Source organism: Equus przewalskii, chromosome 20, assembly GCF_037783145.1.
Source record: "Equus przewalskii isolate Varuska chromosome 20, EquPr2, whole genome shotgun sequence".
In the NCBI taxonomy this organism is placed as follows: Eukaryota; Metazoa; Chordata; class Mammalia; order Perissodactyla; family Equidae; genus Equus; species Equus przewalskii.
In genome coordinates this window covers 57469814-57493859 of record NC_091850.1, presented here as the reverse complement: position 1 = coordinate 57493859, position 24046 = coordinate 57469814, and the positions used below count along the sequence as shown (strand labels likewise).

Here is a 24046-nt window from a genome sequence, read left to right as displayed (position 1 = left end):
TTTGTAATTTTGTTCTTTCATTCTAGGCACAATGTAAGTAGTACCCAACTTGTATACAGCTAGTATTCCAAAATCGTATTTGACTATCTTTCTGGTTTTGGGACACATTTCCTCATAGAGACAACAGAGTGTGGTGACTTTCCAGGAACTAATAAAAGCCACCCTGGTGACCATTGTAGCTGGAACAGCCTGTGTTCAGTGTCCAGTAACACCCTTCAGGCACTTAGCGGCGAGATACTTTGTTCTAAATCTATTGCTTTGTAAACTGAAGAATATATACTGTATACCTTTGGAGAATTCATTGTCCAGAAGGAAAAATAGATAGAAACAGATAATTCTAAGTAATATTACAGGATAATGTAGTATTCAGGTAGTGCAGTATTAATTAAATAAGAAGAATAAGAAAAGGATAGCTTAACTTGAATGCTGGTTTTTGAGTAGAGGTTTAATTGGTGGAAGGATAAGACAGGTAAGGGCCTGGGGAGAGTCTGAAGAATACTGGGACCCCTCTGTACCTGTGCCCTGATTATTACTGAAAGTGGCAGTGAAATGCACATTTATGCTTGCCCTGGGCCCAGCGTTTGTGTTATTTTAAACCAGCTTTCTACATTCTGCACTGCTCTGGTACTTAGTTTCTTAGCTGGGTAGTGTTTGGGTTTACAGTTGGAGGAGTTGGAGAAGTGACGAAGTACATAACTTGGTAACTTTTGCATGTTTGCTGCAAAGTTCCTCGCTCTGTGCTAGTGACTCATCTCGTGGTAACTAAAACATATTGTGGGAAACTGAGGCACAGCACTGAGTGGAGAAGGAATTCCTGCATGGGTCTGTTTGACGCAAAAGTTGTGATCGAGTAACAATTGGAAAAGAGGGAGAAGTTAGAAAGTGTGCCTTTACTTGTGAAAAAGAGATTGTCTAAAGAGGAGTAATCCGTTTGTAAATTGGGGGGGAAAGGGTGAGCGTTACATTTGTCCCTGTCCTGTGTGTTCTGTGACTGAGGGATGGAGACAGGCGGTAAGCCGGTGGCGGGGCGGTTATCCGTGCACAGCAAAAGGAAGTGGCAGTGTGGGGACTGTGCTGCTGTGGAGTCTATTGCTTGGCAGTAAGCACTCCGCATCTTTAGTGCATGCCCAGAAATACCATTGGGAGTGTTTTGTCATAAAGTTGTCTAGGTAGGTTTGTGGAGTACCTTGTACGCGCCAGGTTTGGTAAGTAAGTAGTAAGCGTTGTGCATGTAACCTCTCACTCAGTCCTCCAGACAACTCTTCAAGGAGTTTAGCTTCATGCCCCTTTCCCGGATAAGGAGACCAGGGCTGAGGGGTTCAGTAACCTGGTAAGGGGAAGGTTCTGTGGCACCCTCTGGCTGTCACACACTGGAGGAGGCAATGGGGAGATGAGCCTAAAAGATACCATTGGGACTCCCTTTTGGAGCTCAGAAGATTGCTCCGTGTTTCTAGGGAGGAATCAATGCTGCTCTGGGGAACATGGAAGAGGACAACTGGAGGTGGCACTTCTACGACACCGTGAAGGGCTCCGACTGGCTGGGGGACCAGGATGCCATCCACTACATGACAGAGCAGGCCCCCGCCTCGGTGGTTGAGGTAACATTGCACCAGTCTGTTTCTAGTGCAAAAGAGGGGTTGAGGCAGATGTCAGCCAAAAGAATGGTACTGAGCTGATGTAACAAGGGAAATCTTTTGTCACTAATAATTCAGTTAATTTAACAAGGACATTTTTCTCTTTCCAGGAGTGTTGACATGTTCCTAGAACATAGCAGATTTCTGTTGAAGTTGTTTAGTGTACATTAGCCATGAAGATCTTGATTCCTTTGAGGTTCTAGGTGTTTGCTTTTGTTTCACAGCTGGAGAATTACGGCATGCCCTTTAGCAGAACCGAAGATGGGAGGATCTACCAGCGTGCCTTTGGTGGACAGAGCCTCAAGTTTGGGAAAGGCGGGCAGGCCCATCGGTGCTGCTGCGTGGCAGACCGCACAGGCCATTCCCTGCTGCACACGTTGTATGGAAGGGTGAGACCTGGGTGCATGGAGTGGTAGGACATGGTCTAGTCAGGCCAGGCATGTAACAACAAGCTAGAAACAGGCCACTCTGGGGACAGGTCAGAGGATCAATGTGTCAGCCCAGGGGTTGCTTAAAAAGTAACAGCATAACTTGGTAGTATGTATGTAGTAACTGTTAGTATGAAAGTGTGTATTTTAGAAGATTAAATTGATAATCATTACCTTCCAGGTTTGAACTTAAGATCTGTCACATTGAAAATATAAGAACAGAGCAAGTATTTTAAGGCTCTTTTACCACTTCCAGATTCCTAAACTCATTGGTTTGTTTTAATACTTAACTTTTAAAACTGGACTAAGATTTGAGGGTAGTAGTCAGTGGATAATCAGGGCCAACTTTGTCATGGCCAAGTAATCAATATCCTGGATAATGTTGGTTCAGAATAGTCAGTTTTCTGAACTCTTATTTTCAAATGGAGACAGATCATTGATTTGCAAGTGTTAGGACACCAGTGGCTTCTCTGACTGAGTGGGTTGACAAATATGTGACAGGACGTGCCTGTGCCGCAGAATTGTGTGTCACATGGGCAGCTGGGAGTTTCATGGGAGCCCTTTTCGTTAGCTGGGGGACTGTCAGATCTGGGGCCTGGGCCAGTGCTGTCCAGTATTGGAGTTTGTGGTGTAGTGGGAATGTGCTTGTCTGCTGTGTCCAGGCCGGCAGCTGCCAGCCACATGTGACCATTAGAGATGTGGCTAGCATGCTCAGGGGTGAATGTTTTGTCTTGTTTAGATTAAGTGGCCAGCAGCTCTCATGGTACAGCCCAGTCTAAGTCAAGACCCCGTGGTCTGTGGGCCCCAGCTGTGGCGTCAGACTCTGAGAGCAGTTCAGTGCTGTGTGTGGTGCCATAGTGTGGAGTGCCTATTAGGACTGTGCAGAAATAAGAAATGTGCTACCACCCTAGTGGTACATGCTGTTCTCTGGAGTATGTTGATGTGTGTGCATCCTCTTTGTTTTGTTTATACAGCTAAGAGTAGAGTGCCTTCTGTGTTGTTACACAGTAGCATCAGCACTGTCCTTGATATGAGCTGAAGTCTGTGACTTCTTTTCCAAACTGGTCTTCTAGGGTTTACCTAATCCATTTGCCACACACTAGATCCAAGTCTCTTAACCTGTTCACATCAATAGTGTCAGCTTGATTGTGGGTTTAACACCCTAAATGCAATGGCAAATGTGGGATCCCCTTTTTCCTTTCCTTCTTTTTGCAGTCTCTACGATATGATACCAGCTATTTTGTAGAGTATTTTGCCTTGGATCTCCTGATGGAAAATGGGGAGTGCCGTGGGGTTATCGCACTATGCATAGAAGATGGGTCCATCCATCGCATAAGAGCAAAGAACACTGTTGTAGCTACTGGGTAAGAATCTAATTCTTCCTGTATTTAATTTCTCTGTAGGGAAGTTGAGCTTCAGAGTTTCTTCATTCTAATAAAAATAGAGGCATTAGAGGCATTATGGAATAATGGTTCAGACGCAGGCTGAGACTTAACCCAGTGAGGGTACTGCCCTTTGCCAGCCTTGGTTCCTCATCTCTCAAGGGAACAACAGCCGCACCAGTCTCAGAGGTGGGCGAGAAAGTATCTGCCGCCAAGTGCAGCTGGGAAGACCCTTGAGGAAACTGAGGCCTGGAGAGTCACATGAGATTTTCTGGAATAACATCTCTTTTGCTTTAATGGATACTGTGTTAATGCTGATTTCTGGGGTAGATAAGTGCTGTTTGTTCATATGATGAAAATAAGTAAGTAGATTCCATTTTATACACTGTCAGTCGATATTTTAACCCTTTAAAAGAGTGAATACATAAACAGTTAGACATTTGAATATGAAAGTAATATATGCTTACCAGGGAAATCCTTCAGACAGCACACAAGTGTCCTCAAGGACAAATGAGAGTGCCTTCTGTCCCCCAGGCTCCCATCCTGGTTGCCCAGGGCAGTGTATGCAGACGACACCTGTGATGCGCTGCATGGCCTGCTCTGTCCACTTTCATGCCATTAGGAAGGAGGGTCTGGGGGGACGCTGTGTGCAGTCATCACTCTCCCTGCTGGCACGTCTGTTTTCCAGAGGCTATGGGCGCACCTACTTCAGCTGCACGTCTGCCCACACCAGCACAGGCGACGGCACGGCCATGATCACCAGGGCAGGCCTTCCCTGCCAGGACTTGGAGTTCGTTCAGTTCCACCCTACAGGTAGGGAAGCAGGGCTCTGTGTGTCTTCTAAGCCCTTGATGCCTATTGAATGCTCCTCTACAGTGCCAGGTACTGACGTGTTTCTGATCATCTGCTTCCTTGTGTCTCAGATCCTAGCTTGTCAATTCCTCAAGACTTTTCCCTGTTTCTCCCAAGGCAATTTAGGTGACTGTGTCAACTCTGCACCTTGCCTTGGCGGTACTTATTCCAGTCATAAAGCAGTGATTTTTTGGTGTCCCTCTCCCCAAGCAGGCTGTCCGCTCCAGGAGGTGGGGACAGTTCTGTCTCATTTACTGCCCTGTTCTCACTGCCTGGCACATAGTAGGACTTCAGTCACTATCCTGAGACTAGGGGAAATACATTTGACCAGAGAAGGGGCATGGGCAGATTGCAGTTTTGTAGTGAGAACATCAGGCTGCCACAGTTGTGAGTGAACTAAGGATGCACCTGTGACAAACAGAGCTCCATGAGATGTTGATGATTGAGGGTGCCAGTCATGGGCGGAGATGAGCTTGTCTTGGGTAATACATTCACAATTGAGTGTACAAATGTGGGATTTGGAAGGAGGGTCCAGGCTAGGGGTGCAGGTTTGAGAGTGTTTAGGGGATGTTATCCAGAAATGAATCTGAGAGAAAGAGATCTGCTCTTGGGAGAGATGAATCTCATCCTGAACTTTGTTTCTGGGTTGCTTTTCTGGCCTGTCAACTGAGGAGACTCCATACGTGGTAGCAACAGCCCCCATGCTAAAGAGCTAGGCCTTGTTTTTCTCTTTGCTCTGTCAGTATATTGTTTCTGATCCCTGGCAGAAATGAAAAATAAAAAATGTTTTAGGTGGTTTTTTATTATTATTTTTAACCAGTAAAATGTCTAAGACTTCTGAATCCCCTCTAATTTATTTAGAGTTCCATTTCCTATGCTTTTTCAATGTATGAGAAATAAAACAGTGGAAAAAATGCCATTGAAACTAGGAAAACTGAGAGGCAGTTGAAATGCAGGAATTTGCATTCTTGTTCTAAAAGCAAGGTGACTCTTTTGGTATACTAATGAAAGTATTAGCTTTCAGATTACGTTGTTGATGTATTTGTCTCCTATTCTGCGTTTTCAGGCCACTAGGGACAGTCAGGATCAAGGCAGACCCTGTGTGTAGCCAGGTTTGAATCTGAGCTCTGCCCTCCCAGCTTCGGGAGCGTGGACAGGTCACCAAGCTTTAATTACTCATCTCTGAAAATGGGGATAACGTTACCTGGGGTTGTTGCAAAATGTAGAATTGTACGTAGCAAGTAGAGTATATGTATTAACTATAATAATTATTGCCGTAGTTTTCATTGGGTTCTTTAGATAGGACCTTTCCAAGCTGGTTTTTCTTACCTAAACTAGTTGCCACAATTTCATGGTGCAAAAGGACATTCACAAATTACAACAAAACCTGAGGGATTTAACACATGCTCAGTTGTGTTGAAGGTTTCAGATAAGCAGTAACCGGAGTGTTGCAGTGCTGCTTATCATCAACGGCAGTGTCCTCTCTCCTCACCACGGCCTTATCAGCTATCAGACTTCCTACCGCTCCTGACCTTTCACCTTTTTTCTTTTTCTATTCATGTCCTTTGCATACCCTTTCCTTCTGTCTCCTCAAAAATGTCTTGAAAAAAATATTTGCGTTTGAAATACAGACCAAGCAGTTGTTGGGTTATAAATGTTTGATCGATTGGGCTCTTTGCAGGCATATATGGTGCTGGCTGTCTGATCACGGAAGGATGCCGCGGAGAGGGTGGCATCCTCATCAACAGTCAGGGCGAAAGGTTCATGGAGCGGTACGCCCCCGTCGCAAAGGACCTGGCATCCAGAGATGTTGTGTCTCGGTCCATGACTCTGGAAATCCGGGAGGGCAGGTCTGTGTGATTGTCCCCACAGGTGTCTGAGCGCACACGTATGTACAGCACACACACGCCGCCTTTGCCTTTGGTGGCTGCTGTGGCTTCAGGCTGAGTTTCAGCACCCCACCCACCCCACCTCTCTAGGCACGTGTGGAACATCTCTGCTGCCTCTTGTCTGTCAGTTTATGCTCTTTCTAGAGACCTGCATTTTGAGAAGTTTAGCCAGCTTGATGTTGATCTCAAATCTGGAACATCATATGTGTGTTTAAGTGTGTGTGTGATAGAGGCAAACAGACACCCCCCCCCCCGCCAAATGTTAGCATGTGAGCCTCAGGTGTTGTCTTGTGTTCTAACCCACAGATGTTTTGGGATCTTCAAGGTGTGTGGGCTACTTGTTCTTCTGTAAAGCAGCGTTGGGCTCTCCATGCCCGACACTGTGCCTTACTGTGGTGACACTTGTCAAATATCTGTTGGTGGAGCCTTTAGAGGCTTTACATTTTTACATAAAAAGTCGAATGGTTCTTTGGGATATTTGGTATAAAAGGTCTTTCTCACACATTTACCAAGGGAAACATAGCAAATTGTGACCTCCCGAGACTGGAGTGTGAGCTCAGGGCGGGCAGGATGTCTGTCTGTGTTGTTCGCGGCTATGTCTCCGTACCTGGTGTCCACCCTGGTGCGTCGCAGGTGCTTGGGAAAGATGTGATGAGTATTGAGGGGGAAACTGTCTTGAGCATCAAATCATGTGGAGCCTCATATGCTTCAATGATTTTGTGACCTCACGTTTTGTATAATTACTATTCTTTGTCTCATGCTGTGATGTCCTTTTTCACCAGAGGCTGTGGCCCTGAGAAGGATCATGTCTACCTGCAGTTGCACCACCTTCCCCCCCAGCAGCTGGCCACACGCCTACCAGGCATTTCAGAGACGGCCATGATCTTCGCGGGTGTGGATGTCACCAAGGAGCCCATCCCTGTCCTTCCCACCGTGCATTATAACATGGGTGGCATTCCCACCAACTACAAGGGGCAGGTGATGCCACTGAGACCCCTTCATTGCCGGAAAGGGGGCAGGAGCAGTGGGCCACCTCGCAGTTGTCCCTTTGGATCTTAATTAGAGGAAAAGACAGATATTTTCCTCAAAAAAGTACTGTGTCATTTGGTAGGCTGCACTTACTTTAAATCACTGCTACCGAAGGGCAGGGGAAGGCCTTAGTTGTATTCCAGATTTTGCATTTACTGCTTAATAACAATTATTAATAATTTATAAATCCCTCCTTAGTGAAGAGCCGTAGATACAGTATCATTTGCAATTCTTTCCAGTTATAATTATTTTTCTATATGATCTTGTTATTTTTACAGTGAACTTGCAAGTTGTTTTTACAGTTAATCCCTGTGGGTGGTTTTCACTTCACAGAGAGCTTTTCAGTCAGTTAACCTTATTTTAGTTCCTCACCAGGCGAGGTGGGCAGGAACTGCTCTCACACTTTATAGGTGACTCATAGGTTGGACAGTCTGATTGACAACTCGGGTCTCCTCCCTGCCCCTGCCATGCTCCCTTCATCTGAGTCTAGGCCTGGAGTGTGGGAATAAAGGGGGTCACATCAGAGGTGGGAGGAGGTTTCTAATACACATTAGACCTGGGGTTAGGTCACAGGCGCCGCCTTCGGGGTCCTTGGACCTCGGCACAGGGCAACTGAGGGAGGAGACGACTCAGAGGGTTCCTTGTAGTGAGTGGATCAGTCCTGACTTCCTCTTTTTTCTCTGACTATGGCACAGACACTCCACGGCAGGGGATGGGGTGGGCCTGTGCACACTGCGCTCCTTCAGTCCTCTGTCTTCTTTCCCACAGGTTCTGAAGCATGTGAACGGCCAGGATCAGGTCGTGCCTGGCCTGTACGCTTGTGGGGAGGCCGCCTGTGCCTCAGTGCATGGCGCCAACCGTCTTGGGGCAAACTCGCTCTTGGACCTGGTTGTCTTTGGCCGGGCGTGTGCCCTGAGTATTGCAGAGTCCTGCAAACCTGGTATGTGTTTTCTTAAGTAGCCCGGCTGTCTCAGGAGGGAGAGGTTACAAAGTCTTGATTTATAATTGGAAATTCGCTTAGTGATCAGTTAGTGGTAGTATTTTTAACTTAATAGTTGAGGGTAACCTTTTTTTTGGTCAAATTTTCTTCTTTGCTCTCATGATGTCTGCTTAGAAAAGTCACTATCGGGGCTGGCCCTGTGGCCAAGTGGTTAAGTTCGTGTGCTCTGTTTCGGCGGCCCAGGGTTTCGCCTGTTTGAATCCTGGGTGCGGACATGGCACACTCATCAGGCCATGTTGAGGTGGTGTCCCACATGCGACAACTAGCAGGACCCACAACTAAAATATACAACTATGTGCTGGAGGGATTTGGGGAGAAAAAGCAATTAAAAAAAAAAACACGAAAGATTGGCAACAGATGTTAGCTCAGATGCTATCTTTAGAAAAAAGAAAAACTTAAAAAAAAGTCACTATCAGGAAATTGTTATTTTGCGGGGAAGTTTACCATATATTGCTTGCCTGATATAAGTGACTTGCTATGAAATCTTGTAAATAATAAGTATAAATGAATATGTGCCTTGTTCCAGGAAAAGGATTGAGGCTGTTCTAGAAAGGAAATGTAACTGGTCTGTTAAAGGAGAGCGGGATGGCTTACTGTAGACAGAGGAAGGGTGGTCACGGTGGCCCTTCAGTGACAGAGTGGAGCTCAGTCACTGATCTTGCTGGGAAGAAATGCCATGTCAGTACCACGTCCTGGGAGTGTGAATCCACACTTTCTGAGTCCCACTAAGGAGAGGACACTGTTGCTGTGACCTTCGAAAGGGTCTTCACAATGGTCACCTTGACCATTTTCCTTGGAATGACACCGAGGTGGAGGCACTGTTCCTAAGGCAAGGATGGGAGCTTCCCCGGGCCCCCACTCTTCCCAGGACATGTCACTGTGTTAATTGTTGTGTATCAGTTCTGTTTTTATTGAACAAAAGCTTTTTGTATGGATTTTAAATCGGCGAAAGTTATGCTGTAGAAACAGTGCAGTCTTGCTAACCCACTAATAAACATAGCCCTTAGTGTAACAAGGTGCTGTGCCCTTTCATGTCTGCAGCTGTCAAGATGCACCTAATAAAGAGGACAAGGCACATTTTCGGACATACTCTCCCCCTTGCTTTGACCACAGCTCAAGGCTGAAACGCCAAGGCAGGGCCTTGTCCCCATCCTTGCTGCAAAGGCAGGAGTCGAGCCCACTTAGTCTGACACCAGATCTAGTGCTCATTTCACTGTAACAGAGAGTCGGGCATCAGATCTCTCAGAGCAAACAGAAAATTGGAGGTTCCCTTTCTTTGGAAATGAGAAAAAGGAAGTTTTGTAAGAATACTTTGTCCTTTTGTATCTAAAGGATCAATGCACACTTTTTAAAATTTTTCTAAACTCAGCAGTAAAAAGAAACACACTACCCATACAAGCAACAACTTGAATGAATCTCAATGTATTAGGCTGTGTGATCCAGGCTCAAAAGCCTACATACATATGATTCTGTTTATATGACAATCTGGAAAAGGCAAAACTTGGGAATAAGTTGGATCACTGGCTGCTGGGGACTATATCCTGCTTGTGGTGGGGCTTTATGTAACTCTGTCAAAACTTGCAGAACTCTACACTAAAAATGGTATTGTACTCTAATTTAATTTTTAAAAATGAAAAAGGAAAGGAAAAAATGTTTGCACCACTACTTCCCCCCAAACGTGAACATTTTAAATGTTAAAATGTTTAAACCCTGTTCTGTGTCCTGATTATGGTGGTTACAGGAACCCATACATGTGTTAAAATTTGTAGGACTGTGCACCTAAAGAGAGAAAATTAACTCTACTGAATGATCATTTTTTAAGACATTGAAAACAAGCCAAAGAAAGAGCAGCCTGTTAGAAGAGCAGGTCCATGAGGGCCAGTGCCCAGTCTGTGGAGAGGGCGTGGTTGCTAGCAGCCCTGGTCCGCCTGCAGACCCTTGTGTCCTGCACTTCGTGTCCTGCGTGTATTACGTGTTGAACAAAGTACATTAAAAACATGTCATCCCCGGGACCAGCCCGGTGGCACACGGGTTAATTGCGCACGTTCCGCTTTGTCAGCCCGGGGTTTGCTGGTTCGGATCTCAGGTGCAGACGTGGCACCGCTCATCAAGCCATGCTGTGGTAGGTGTCCCATGTATAAAGTAGAGGAAGATAGGCATGGATGTTAGCTCAGGGCCAGTCTTCCTTAGCGAAAAGAGGAGGATTGGCAGCAGTTAGCTCAGGGCTAATCTTCCTCAAAAAAAAAACAAAACATGTCATCCCCAACAAAAACCTTAAAAATGCTCAAAACATTTGTCTTTTTAGGAAGGCGAAAACAGCAGATCTTGAGGTTTGGGTGAGAGGGTGCAAGGATCAGGCTCAGCAGTGGACTTTAAACATGCTGCCAGCCCCCTCCCTCCTCCCTGAATGGCTGAGAACTGCGGCTCTGGAAGATGCCCTTTTTCCTTTACTAGAATAATCCTGAAAGGCCTGTTTGCACAAATCCAAGTTTTAAACTTGAGAGAGGGTTTCTGTTTTGTTCATCCAGAGATTACTTATTGGACACTACTCTGCCAGAAATTCCATCCTTATGTTACTCTTTAGCCCCAGTAAATAGGTGGTTCCTCAGGCACGGGTGGCCCTAGCAGAGTGTTAGCTGAGTTATCTGTCGCTTTCCAAACTCCCAGAAAGGTTATAGTCCACCTTTTTTGTCATTCAGAATCCATCTGGTTTTTCTAAATGTTTTTCACAAGTTAAATTCTAGCTTTCTTTTTTTAGGAGATAAAGTTCCCCCTATTAAACCAAATGCTGGGGAAGAATCTGTCATGAATCTTGACAAACTGAGGTTTGCTGATGGCAGTATAAGAACGTCGGAACTGCGACTCAGCATGCAGAAGGTAAAACCTGGACACTGGAGTGAGCAGGCTTCCGCATTAACTAGCCCTGCACTGGGGTTTGGGGTCAGCAGCAGCAGGACATACTCCTTGCTATTTCAAATAGGAGTATAAAAGAGATGGGGCCTAAATCAGGTACAAGTGCATGTCTTTCCACAGAGAAGCTGGAGGGAGCCGCCCAGGGCAGAAATAACGGCCCTGCACATCTGGGAGTCAGTCTTCTCTCGTGCACTCCAGGGTGCTTGTGTGTGGCTTCCCTCCCCAGGTCGTCTCTGGCCATCGTGTATGTCACGGCCTGAAGGAGCAGAAGCTCAGTGCCCAGCTGGGAGCTTCCCTTGACAGTCTTCCCGAAATCCCAGCACATCTCACTGTCAAGAAAGTCATCCCATCATCACACCCAGCTTCTGGCAACTCTGGGAAATGTCCTTAAATTAGGCCCATTGCTGCCCCTCCATAAAATCAGGAAGAGGAGAGTATGGATAGTGGGTGGTACCGTACGTAATCTGTGCATTGGTTAGAGTACTCACCTTCCAGATGAGCATGTCTAGTGGAACATTCTGTGAGGATGGAGATGTTCCATGTCTTTGACCACATGTGACTGGAGCATCTGAAATGTGGCCAGTCTGACTAAAGAACTGAATTTTTATTTTATTTCATTTCAGTTTTAATATAATTAGCTACATGTGGTTGGTGGCCATTGCATTGGATAATACAGGTTTAGATAATATAAAAATAAAATGTAAAGCAGTTAAGAATCAAACTCTTCTAATACATAAATTCTTGGTCTGTTAATGAGATCTCTGTCCACTTGAAATTATTTGCAAGAATTTCTGAGTGGGGGCATTTTCTGAAAAGGAGCCCCTTGCTTTAGTCATATCCCTAAAGGGATCCAGTGGGACATACACATAAACACCACCAAAAGAAAAAATGTCATGTACTGCCGTTCTCATAGGACTGATTCTGTCTTCAGGTGAGACGGCTTCAGGGAGCCATCATGGAAGGTGAGGAAAATAGCAGGTAAAGAAACAAGCACCTTTAAGGAAAAGCAGTCAAGTGGTACTGCACAGGACTTTTGTAGGGTGCTGATACCAGGGTTGGAGGTCAGTAAGGACAGGTCTGATCATTGCATAGGCTATGGGGACCTATGTTCAGATAGGAAAATGGCAAATCCTTGAAAGATTTGAAAAAGGTAGTGCTAGAGACATTACCACAAACAAGGCATGTATCGGTGTCTGCTGTGTGCCAGGCAGTGTTCATGAGGCCAGAGTGAGCACTGAGCAAAACAAAAATTCCTGCCCTCGTGGATTGACATTTGAGTGGAGGGGAAGCAGTTTTTCTCCTGATTCCAGCTAATCAGTAAGAAACAAAAAAGAAATGAGGTATATATTGAAAAGGAGTAGACGGAATTGTCATTACTTGCCAATATGATTACCTGAAAATTCCAGGAGAATAAATTGAAAACCTAGTAAAAACAATACAAGAATGAAGTAAGGTGTTTGGATAAAAGATTCATATACAAAAATCAGTAGCTTTCCAATATGCCAGCAGTAATCCATTCAAATGTTAATAGCTCATTTGCACTGCAGCCACCACAGTTTAAAATGCCTTGAATAAACCTAACCAGAAATAGGTAAAAAGGGTATGAAAAAATATGAATACTGAAGGACATAAAAGAATGTTTTAACAGTTTATTTACTAGATTCTAAGACTTTTTTCCATTTGCTCTTCCTGAGAAACCATGACGTTGATGGTGTGCATTATAATCTTATAATTACGTAACACTCTAAAGAAATAGATGAAAAGTCTATTAAGTAGAATTAAACTAGGAAGTGGTTAGTCTCATATTGGTAGAGGAGGAGACATCTCGATTAATGGAACAAAGTCACGTCCAGAAATAGGCCTGGGTCCGTCCTGTGATTGAGCATATGATGAAGGGGTTTTTAAGAGGGATGAAAGGAAAGATCAGTCAATGATAGGAAACAAAGATAGATCCCACTTCTCAGCAGACTTAAGTAAATTTCAGGTTTATTTTGTATCACATTTCTTATGAGCATAAACAGGAAAGCTATGAAGTACTTAATACAGGAGGAGTTTTTACAGAATAACCAGAAGAGCAAACCATGAGGGTTCCTGGGCTTCTTACTTCTCCCTCTACCTCACCGCTCACTGCTGACGCTGACCACCTCATAGTCTTAGCACTTCTCAGCTTGTATCACCAAGAGGTGTCTGCTGGTTCCTCTGACATTTACCACCAGACCTCAGAAGTGGGCAGCAAGGCGTCCTGTGACCAGCACAGGACTGCTGTCTCCTCGGGAATTCATGGTGGAGTGCTTATGCCCTGTCCGCCACCATTCAGTATGTCCTACCTCAAAAGAAATCTGCTTGGAATCACTGATCCTGGGTGTGTTCCAGAAACTCTGCCTGCCATAGTTGCAAAATATTCCACTTTAAATAACGTATGTGGGTTTGGTTTAGGACACGTACTTGAGCCAGCTCTGATGGCCTGGTGGTTAAAGTTCGGCGCTCTTACTGCTTGAGTGGCCCAGGTTTGCTTCCTGGTTGCAGAACCACACCACTCGTCTGTTGGTTGCCATGCTGTGGCAGCGGCTCATGTAGAAGAACTAGAAGGACCCTAACTTAGAATATACAACCATGCACTGGGCCTTCGTGGAGAAAAAAAAAAAGAGGAAGATTGGCAGCAGATATTAACTCAGGGTGAATCTTTTCCCTGCAAAAAAAAAAAAAGACACATACTTAGTAGAAACTTTTTTTTTTTTTAAAGGTTTTATTTTTTTCCTTTTTCTCCCCAAAGCCCCCCGGTACATAGTTGTATATTCTTCGTTGTGGGTCTTTCTAGTTGTGGCATGTGGGATGCTGCCTCAGCGTGGTTTGATGAGCAGTGCCATGTCCACGCCCAGGATTTGAACCAACGAAACACTGGGCCGCCTGCAGCGGAGCACGCAAACTTAACCACTCGGCCACGGGGCCAACCCCAGTAGAAACATTTTTTTAAAGCTTTAATCAAAACTTCATTTTAATATCCACTATGATAAAAACTCCCAACAATGTAGGTATAGAGGGAATATACCTCAATGTAGTAGAGGCCATATATGACAGGCCCACAGCCAACATCATACTCAACAGTGAAAAGCTGAAAGCTTTTCCTGTAAGATCAGGAATAAGACAAGGCTGTTCACTCTTGCCACTCCTACTCAATATCGTATTGGAAGCCCTAGCCAGAGCAATTAGGTGGGAAGAAGAAACAAAAGGGATCAGAAGTAGAAAGGAAGAAGTAAAACTGTCACTATTTACAGATGACGTGATACTATATCTAGAAAACCCTAAAGACTCCACCAAAAATTTGTTAAAACTAACACATAAATGAATCCAGTAAAGTTGCAGGATACAAAATCAATATACAAAAATCTGTTTCATTCCTATATATGCTAATAATGAACTATTAGAAAGAGAAGTTAAGAAAACAATCCCATTTCCAATTGCATCAAACAGAATAAAATACCTAGGAATAAATTTGACCAAGAAAGTGAAGACCTGTAAACTGAAAACTATAAAACATTAGTGAAAGAAATTGAAGAAGACACAAATAAATGGAAATATATTCCATGCTCATGGATTGAAAGAATTAAGATTGTTAAAATTTCCATACTACCCAAAGCAATCTACAGGATTCAGTGCAATCTTTATCAAAATTCCAATGGCATTTTTCACAGAAATAGAAAAAATAACCCTAAAATTTGTATGGAATCATAAAAGACCCTGAACAGCCAAAGCAATCTTGAGAAAGAAGAACAAAGATGGAGCCATTATGCTCCCTGACTTTAAACTTTGTTACAAAGCTATAGTAATCAAAACAATATGGTATTGGCATAAAAATGGACTATAGATCAATGGGATAGAATAGAGAGCCCAGAAGCAAACCTACACATATATGGTCAATTAGTTTACAACAAAGGAGCCAAGAATATACAATGGGGAAAGGACAGTCACCAGTATATGGTGTTAGGAAAACTGGACCCCTTTCTTATACCATACACAGGAGTTAACTCAAAACGGGTTTAAAGACTTGAGCGTACGACCTGAAACTACAAAACTCTAGAAAAAAACCTAGGCAGTAAGCTCCTTGACATCTGTCTTGGTGATGAATTTTTTAATCTGATACCCAAAGCAAAGGCAACAAAAGCAAAAATAAATAAGTGAGGCTACATGAAACAAAAGCTTCTGCACAATAAAGGAAACCATCAACAAAATGAAAAGGCAGCCTACCTAATGGGAGAAAATATGTGCAAACCATTAATCTGATAAGCGGCTGATATCCAAAATAATAAAGAGTTCATACATCTCAACAACAAAGAAACAACCCAACTAAAAAATGGGCAGAGGACCTGAATAGACATTTTCCCAAAGAAGACATACAGATGGCCATGAAAAGATGCTCAACATCACTAGTCATCAGGGAAGTGCAAATCAAAACCACAATGAGATATCACCTCATACCTATTAGAATGGCTGTCATCAAAAAGACAAGAAACGGCAAGTGTTGACAAGGGTGTGGAGAAAAGAGAACTGTTGTGCACTGTTGGTGGGAATGTAAACTAGTACAGCCACTACAGAAAATAATATGGAGGTTCCTCAAAAAATTAAAAATGGAACTACCATATGATCCAGCAATTCCACTTCTAGGATATGTATCCGAAGAAAACAAAAATACTAACTTGAGAAGATGTATGCTCCCCATGTTCATTGCAGCAGCATTTATGGTAGTCAAGATGTGGAAACAACCTAAGTGTCCATTGATGGGTGGGTAAAGAAGATGTAGTGTGTATATATATACAATAGAATATTATTCAGCCATAAAAAAGAATGAAATCCTGCCATTTGCGACAACATGGATGGACCTTGAGGGCATTATGCTGAATGAAATAAGTCAGATGGAGAGAGACAAATACCATTTGATCTCACTCACATGTGGAATCTTAAAAGAAAAAAGTTCATAGATAGAACAGGTTCGTGGTTGCCAGAGGCAGGGGGTGGAAGGTGGGCAAAATTTGTGAAAGTGGTCAAAAACTACAAACTTTCAGTTATAACATAGGTCTTGGGGATGTAATGGTGACTATGGTTAATAACAACTGTGTTGCATATTTGAAAGTTGCTAAGAGACTATGTCTTAAAATTTCTCATAAACAAAAAAATTTCATTTTAAAATTCAGAGTAATAAACTCAGTCTGAATTTCCTGGTTTTTCTATTTAATTTACATAAATATTTTACCAAAAAATGAAATACATTAAGAAGAAAATCTGAAAGTTTAACAGTTCTTGGTGTGGCTTCTTCATATGGCTTAAAAGTTTAGAAATATTTCGTATTACAGTCGATGCAAAGTCATGCTGCAGTGTTCCGTGTGGGAAGCGTGTTACAGGAAGGCTGTGAGAAAATTAGCCAGCTCTACGGAGACCTTAAGCATCTGAAGACGTTTGACAGAGGTGAGCGGTTTGCAGGCCCTTGCACATAATTGGGGTGCTGATGTCTGCAGGGTGGGCTGCTTCAGAGCCGTGTCCGTCCAATTAGCGCCAACATCATCCCGCCCTGGCTCTCTCAGGGGACCCTGGTGAGCCCATGGCTACAGCCCAAAGCGCCCATCTGACTGGGTCCTGTCTGTCTCTCACGGGTGCCTTGTGTGTCCCCAGGAATGGTCTGGAATACTGACCTGGTGGAGACCCTGGAGCTGCAGAACCTGATGCTTTGCGCGCTTCAGACGATTTATGGAGCAGAGGCCCGGAAGGAGTCACGTGGTGCTCACGCCAGGGAAGATTACAAGGTGCGCCTTGGTGATAAACCCCGTGTGCACCTGTGTCTTCTCCCCACTGGCATTGCCCAGTCCCTGACCCACACTTTCTCTGCATGGCACCCCGTTTTCCTACAAGTAAATTGAGAAAAATGATTTTTCTTCTTCTGATAAACTTTCATAACTTTGTTCTCACCATGCTCAGTACTAGGGTGACCCTCCTTCTTGCTTTGGATTAGCATCTACTGCAGTGTCTCTAAGCAGGACACGCTCATCCTTACTAGGGCAAAGGATAGAGTGCAGCCCGAGTCCTGTTGCCAGAAAGTGCTAATTTATTGACTTAAAATGATGAGTAAATCATTGTTTCAGACCTGCCCTCTGGTCTGGAGAGGGATCCTAGATGCTCATCTTGGATCACTGTTTTTTTAAATGAACTGATTTTTATGCAGAGCACACTTGTCAGATTCTGCCAGGAAAGAGCACTCAGCATATGATCGCAAAAAATCATGGAAAGGGGAGCTTGGGGGCAAATGCAAGTTATAGAGGATACATGTCAGCAAAGCTGGAGCCACTTCCCGCAGGACAGACACAGACTTTGGTTCAGGGCAGTGTTGGGCTCACTGTTAGCGGCTGTACTAGTTGACTGGATGTGGATGAATGGGGAAATTGGCAAGAGGAATTAGATTTTAATTTACTGTGAAGTTTTATTAATTTACCCTCCACCGATTGGGGCTGGATTAGTTTTGCCTTGTATTTGGTTTGAAGACTGGTGAGCATACTTGTCATGTGTACTGAAGGACTGGAAGCTTCTCCAGGCTGTAGGTTGGCAGTTTGTGTGGCTGGGATGAACATGTCTTCATTTCACGTGGTCACAGCAGACACGCAGGTCCTGCTCAGCCTAGGAGAGCTCATCCCATAGTTGCATGTTCAGGAATGAGGGAATGTGTGGCAGCCCCACTTGCCCCTGGGTAAGAGGTCTCACTTCTGCCCACCCCCACACTCGCCTCCCTCAGTGGAAACAGAGCCCAGTGTTTGGATCTTTTGGTTTTTATCTGAAGAGGCTCTTGTATGTGTTATCTGTTACCATGTGCAAGATATTCCTTAATGGCGTTCAGCTTCTCTTGAAGAGTTTTTGAAAATTTTCATAGAATTGCTAAAATTAAAACATTTAAATAAAAAAGCCTGAAAGAAGAAGGCAAAATCTCCCAGAGTACCGAGCAGAAAAGACAAAGTGTTTGATAAACTTCTAAGTACATAAAAGATCAATCTAATTCCAACATCCATGCCTTAGGAGTTGTAGAAAGAGAAACGCAGAAATGGAGCTGGACTCTCACTGCTGTTGCAAACCCACTGCCCAGCCGTGTGGCCTGCGCGGGTCCTGACCTTGTGTCAGGGGCTTGTGCAGTGGTGGAAATGGAATGAGGAAGGGCGTGGGAGGCCCTAGGATGGGCTGGCACAGAGTGAGGGGCCTGTCAATAACTAGAGGACACAGCTGGCAAATGAACCTCATTCTTCTTGCGTGTGATACTTAGTGGCACCCTATTTCATACTCTTTTCTTTTAGATCAGATATATACAAACGGTTTTTCATTAGGAATTGTAGAGGGGAGGGACATGGGTTGAAAAATGGACTAGGAAGTTCCCAGCACTCTCCGAATAAGGTCAGCTTGGGATGGTGGAGCACCTTGTTGAATGAGCTCTGAGGGGTTCATATCAGACTGCTCTCATGTATCATTTTAATGAGTTTGCCATGTTTTCTGGTTATATTGCTTTGTTAGAGTGATGAGAAATTTGGAATGGAATTGCTGATGACATTTTCTGAAATAAACTTACTTTCTCTGGCCTCAGGTGCGGATTGATGAGTATGATTACTCCAAGCCCATCCAGGGGCAGCAGAAGAAGCCATTTGAGGAGCACTGGAGGAAGCATACTCTTTCCTATGTCGATGTCAAGACCGGGAAGGTACGTGGGAGTGTGTTCTGCTCACATATGCACTGATACATGCGCTGTCCCACATGTTCTGCAGCTCAGCATTTGAGGCACTGGGAGGAGCAGCATGGGTTTAAATCAACTGTTGACAGATTTAAGACACCACTGAAAAAGACACTGTCAGTCAGGCTTGTGCCTAGAAACAGAATCCAGCCTGGGTCAGGGGTTCAGTATCCAGCATGCGTAGGTGGCTCTCCACAGCATTGGCACCACGCAGGGATGAGTGCCCAAGGCCTGGTGGCAGGGGAGGAGATGGTGATTCTGGAGCCACCGAGAGCCAAGGTCAGCGGGTGGGAGGTGGGACAGCAAGGCACCCCTCCCTTCCCATTGGCTGGACCACCTGGAAGCAGCCTCAGGGGAGCCTGGGGGTGCTGTGCAGCCCTTAGCATCCCCTGGGTGGAGAGCAGGTGGAGGACGGAGGGTGGTGGGCAGGGTCCTGGGAAAAACTAGCTGAGATTGCGGTAGATTCTCACGGTTCTTTCCACCCACACACAGTTCACCCATTTGGTATTTCTTCCAGAGATATAATTAAGATATAAAGTGTTTACCCTAAGTTTTTCATAGCTTGTAAGGGATAGTCCCTATCATTTATTTGGGTCTACAGAAATTAAGTTGCGCTCTGTCATTATTACTCAATGTAGAGTGCCTAGTGTGTCCATTTAATTCAGGCAGGCAGAAATTTTCGTGATTTTTCATGAAAGCTATTTTCTGACGGTGTATACAAAGAAGTCAAACCTCCCTCTCTTAGTACAAGCCTATTTTTAATAATGTTTGAGGGTTTTTTACGATTATAAAAGAAACATATGCTCATTTTAGAAAGTATAGAGAGTACAAAGAGAATAAAGAAAATTAATATTTATAAGCTCACCAATTAGAGATAGCCTTTATCATTTTGCAAATTTCTATCAAGTTTTGTGTGTATGTATACATCTTATGTGTATGTATATAAATATTCGCTTAAAACTAGAAAAAACGAAGTAAATATGTGAAGTATGACAGATTTCACCTACTTTTTGAGCGTTATCGTAAAGCATCAAGAATTTTGTACAGTGTTATTTTAATTGCTGTGTTCCACTACATGGATTTACCATAACTTACATAGCCAGTCCCCTGTTGTGCATTTTAGATCATTTTCAAGTTTGTTATTGAAAAATAGTTCAGTGAATACCTTTGTTCTTAAGTTCCTGAATATTTGTCCGCAAATCTAATTCTATAGTCGATTTTTCAAAAGAGCACAAGAGAGTGCTGTTTGTACATTTCTGTGTTCTAACTTACCACTGACCGTTTTTAAGGTCTCGCTGGAATACAGACCCGTAATCGACAGGACTTTAAACGAGGCTGACTGCGCCACAGTGCCCCCGGCCATTCGCTCCTACTGATGGGAACGGAGCTGACCCCCCGTGGAATTATGTATCATAGCTCATGTGTGTATTCATATCATGACGGCTTTTTAAAATTCTGTACTCTCGTGAACAAGGAGTGCCATGTGAACAGAGATTGTCTACCCAGTGGCCAGCCCCTTGCCAGTAAAAAACAGCCAGGAAATGTTAAGCTTACCTTTATCCCTTGCTTCATTCTTGTGAAATAATAAAACTGGGCACGATTCTTAAATAACATGTAAGTTACTAATTTGCTCTCAAGTCCATTTAAAATCTTACAGTGTTTGACGTTAGGCATATTTGTTGACTGAAATATAAAATGTGATTTTCTTTTTATTCTGTTAAATTGAAATCTAGAAATTTTGTTGTATATATTTAAATAAAAATGAATTCTGGTGCCTGACAGCAAATGAAGAAACAGTTCCTCCTTATTCTGAGTAAGCAGATGGTTTAACATGTGAACATGTGTCCTGGAGTACTCAAGTAACTAAATACTAAACGAAGCAGATGGTTTAATATGTGAACATGTGTCCTGGAGTACTCAAGTAACTAAATACTAAACGAGGCAGATGGTTTAACATGTGAACATGTGTCCTGGAGTACTCAAGTAACTAAATACTAAACGAGGCAGATGGTTTAATATGTGAACATGTGTCCTGGAGTACTCAAGTAACTAAATACTAAACGAGGCAGATGGTTTAACATGTGAACATGTGTCCTGGAGTATTCAAGTAACTAAATACTAAACGAGGCAGATGTGGTTGTACATGGATTTCTTCCTTCCCCCTTCCTTTCAGATGCTGCTCAAGATCACCTTCCAAATTCTTGTCTCAGGGTCCGCTTCTGTAGAATCCAATCCAAGGCAATTTGGTTCGTTCATTTCAGACTCTGTTTTTCAATTTTAGGGATTGTCTTTAAAAATTTAAAGTTTATTAATGTGTAAAACATTTACATGATTTCCAAGTCCATTGAATTCAGAGCTCACCTCCTTAATTTTCACTGCATCCTCTCCTCTCTCTGTTCCATAGCAACCACTTTATCTTTCTAGTGAGTGTTTTAAGAAAAAAGAAAGCAAATAAATACTTGCCTTATATTATAGAGTGTTGTGCACCTTGCCTATATGCCCTGGAGGTCATTCCTTGTCGTCAGCAGTCTTCCTCATTCCTTCCTATGGTGCCGAGAACTCCACTGCATGAACGTACCTTCTCCCCGAGTGATAGACGTTCTTGTTCCAATATTGCAAATGCCACAATGAATAACTCTGTGTGTGAAGTTGTTTTCTTTGCCAGCTTCTTTGAGGCGGAGTCCTAGAAGTAGAATTGCTGGGTCAAAGGGTAAATGCACTTGTCATTTTGTTAGATGTTGCCAAATTCTGTTCCATAGGCCTGCGACATTCTGCATTCCCACCAGCAAGGTACAAGAGTCCCTGTTTCCCGCAGCTTTTCAAAGTAAGTAATGATGGCAAGCTTTTGGATGGTCACCAGTCAGATAATGAGAAGTTTTATCTTAGTATAGCTTTTCTTTTTTTTGTTGTTGGCATTTTTAACAGCTTTTTTTGAGGTATAATCAGCAGATGATGGTGAACATGCTCACCACTGCCAAGTTTCCTCCTGCCCCTTTCTCCACACTAGTCTGCAGGGAACCAGTGACCTACTTTCTCTTGAAGATTTGTTTTCATTCTCTACACTTTATATAAGTGGAATCATACAGCATGTACTTTGGTTTTATTTGGCTTCTCTTACTCAGCATGATGATTCTGAGATTCGTCCATGCTGCTGAACCCATAGTTCAGGAGCAAGGGGACTCGTGTGTCTTGTGGGTTGACGGCTGTATCCGGGTTGTCACCTCTTGGCCCTTCCAAACTGCTCCGTCTCTTCTGCCTGCCCTGTGCTGCTCTTGTACCTGCTCCAGGCCACACTTCTATGCCAAAGCCCTCAGGCAGAGTCACAGGTACTTGGGGCAAGAAGCTACAGGTCTCATGAGTGCTGAGGGAGTGTGCCTGGCCATGTGGCATCAAGTGTCTGCAACCCAACTGCAAATCCAACTGTGACAGTCACATGGGAAAGTGGCATTAAAACATAGTACTTTGAGCCTACAATTTAGTGAACTATAGTCTAAAGACAAATGGGGCCACTGGAAATCCTAAATTTCAATCAGTAAGTGCATTATTGGTAGTAATATTGATATTCATTGTTTGAAATTGTGTAGTGTGAGTTAAAGCTAATAACTAATTAGGTTAATGTTAAAACTAAGGTTTTTCTGAGAAAGAATAAAGACTCGAAATCGGAGTTAGGTAAAACCCTGTAATACTAAATTTGGAATAGAAATATGTGTAAATTCATTCTTTTCTTTGTTCTTTTAAAAAATATACATTTCCTAGCTCTGGTCCAGTCGCAGTGGACACTCAAGCACCTGGATTGGGGTCTCTGCAAACCCAACCCTGCTGAAAGAAACCAGTTTTCCTTGAAGAATTGTGATTCCTGGGCTGGGGGAGGAAATGTGCAAGATGAGCCTGAAACAGTTTTCTGAGCCAGAAAGCAAGGAAACCATCAAAGACCACTGGAACTATATCATAAAGCGCATGAGAGCCAGCAAACCATGGCCGCATCTGATTGGAGCAGATTGAATATATTAAAAACTGAATTCATGATGATACTTTTTTAAAAAGCCAAAAAGCATATAATTGGTCTCACTTAGAAGTCACTATGGCACTAACTCCTGACACTGAAAACAGACAGTTAGAGGAGAATAATGAAATGATTATCCTGCCTTTTCTCTACAAATTGCAATTCAGGATAACCTGCTTGATCAGGGAAAGTTCTTTACAGAGGAATTCCTGCAGGTAAATGAGTAAGGAATGATAGAATTTAAAGATTGCCATTTCACAATCCCTAATGCAGTGGTTCTTGAACTTGCATGTGCATCAGAATGACCTGGGATTGTTTGAGAATTCCCCGGCCCACCCCAGAACTTCTGATTCAGGAGGTCCTGGGGTTGCGCTCGAGAATTTGCATTTCTAATGTATCCAGGGACTACACTTTGAAAACCACCTGCATGGAATAATGTGGTCCAGCAAACATGAAGGAGGTAATTTTCAGGAGAAAGTAACAGGTGGAAAGATGACTGACAACCTCAGACAGCTTCATCCCAACCAGCAGGTGTAATAAGGAAGTATATGCCAAAGCATTCTAAGTGGAAGTATTAATATGGGTATTCTGGCAACATTTAAGTGTCAGGACAATGAATTAAAAGCTAGCACTAGCACAGGTGCCCCTGAAGCCCAGTAGGATGAGAACAGAAGGGCCGATTTGGTTTAAAGAAAGAACTTATGTCTGTCTGCTACTTCTGAACCAAAAACAAACCGTCAAACTATTTTCATCAATATTCTGAGACCAAGAAAACTACTGAGGAGTGAGGAGTCTTAGAAATGTAAGTTTCTATGGGACTCTGCTAGTTAGTGAGCCATAGGCAGTATTTCAAACTGGAAATGTTTTGTAAAGTGCTCAAGGTTTCTAAATGAACCCACTTGTATTAGGAGAATTGACAAACCAGAGAAGTAATAAAATAAGGGTCAAGATAAAAAGGAAATAGAATACTGCCCAGAGAGAAGATGTGGATAATTTCCAATGTTGGTCAAAAGGAGCAAAAAAGTAAGATACATGGATACTTGCACTGTCTATAGCGATAGCCACATGCCTGTTTACATTTCAGTTCATTAAAATTACAGAAATTTAAAATTCTGTCCCCCAGTCACCTTGATCCATTTCAAGTGCTCAGTAGCCATGTGGCA

The 24046-nt window shown here is 43.4% G+C and overlaps 1 protein-coding gene across 3 annotated transcripts in view; it reads left to right on the top strand.

Moving 5' to 3' along the window:
• The window catches only part of SDHA (succinate dehydrogenase complex flavoprotein subunit A), a 28256-nt gene extending 6902 nt beyond the window's left edge, over positions 1–21354 (top strand). For all 3 annotated transcript variants that reach the window (XM_070587314.1, XM_070587313.1, XM_070587315.1), the window contains exons 4-15: positions 1455–1598; positions 1859–2023; positions 3278–3426; positions 4133–4257; positions 5978–6146; positions 6968–7163; positions 7983–8154; positions 10973–11091; positions 16476–16587; positions 16792–16922; positions 18737–18850; positions 20170–21354. In XM_070587314.1, the coding sequence (XP_070443415.1) occupies positions 1455–1598; positions 1859–2023; positions 3278–3426; positions 4133–4257; positions 5978–6146; positions 6968–7163; positions 7983–8154; positions 10973–11091; positions 16476–16587; positions 16792–16922; positions 18737–18850; positions 20170–20256 (1683 nt within the window). In that variant the 3' untranslated portion in view covers positions 20257–21354. The remainder of the gene's footprint in view (positions 1–1454; positions 1599–1858; positions 2024–3277; positions 3427–4132; positions 4258–5977; positions 6147–6967; positions 7164–7982; positions 8155–10972; positions 11092–16475; positions 16588–16791; positions 16923–18736; positions 18851–20169) is intronic.
• The last annotated feature ends 2692 nt before the right edge of the window (positions 21355–24046 follow it).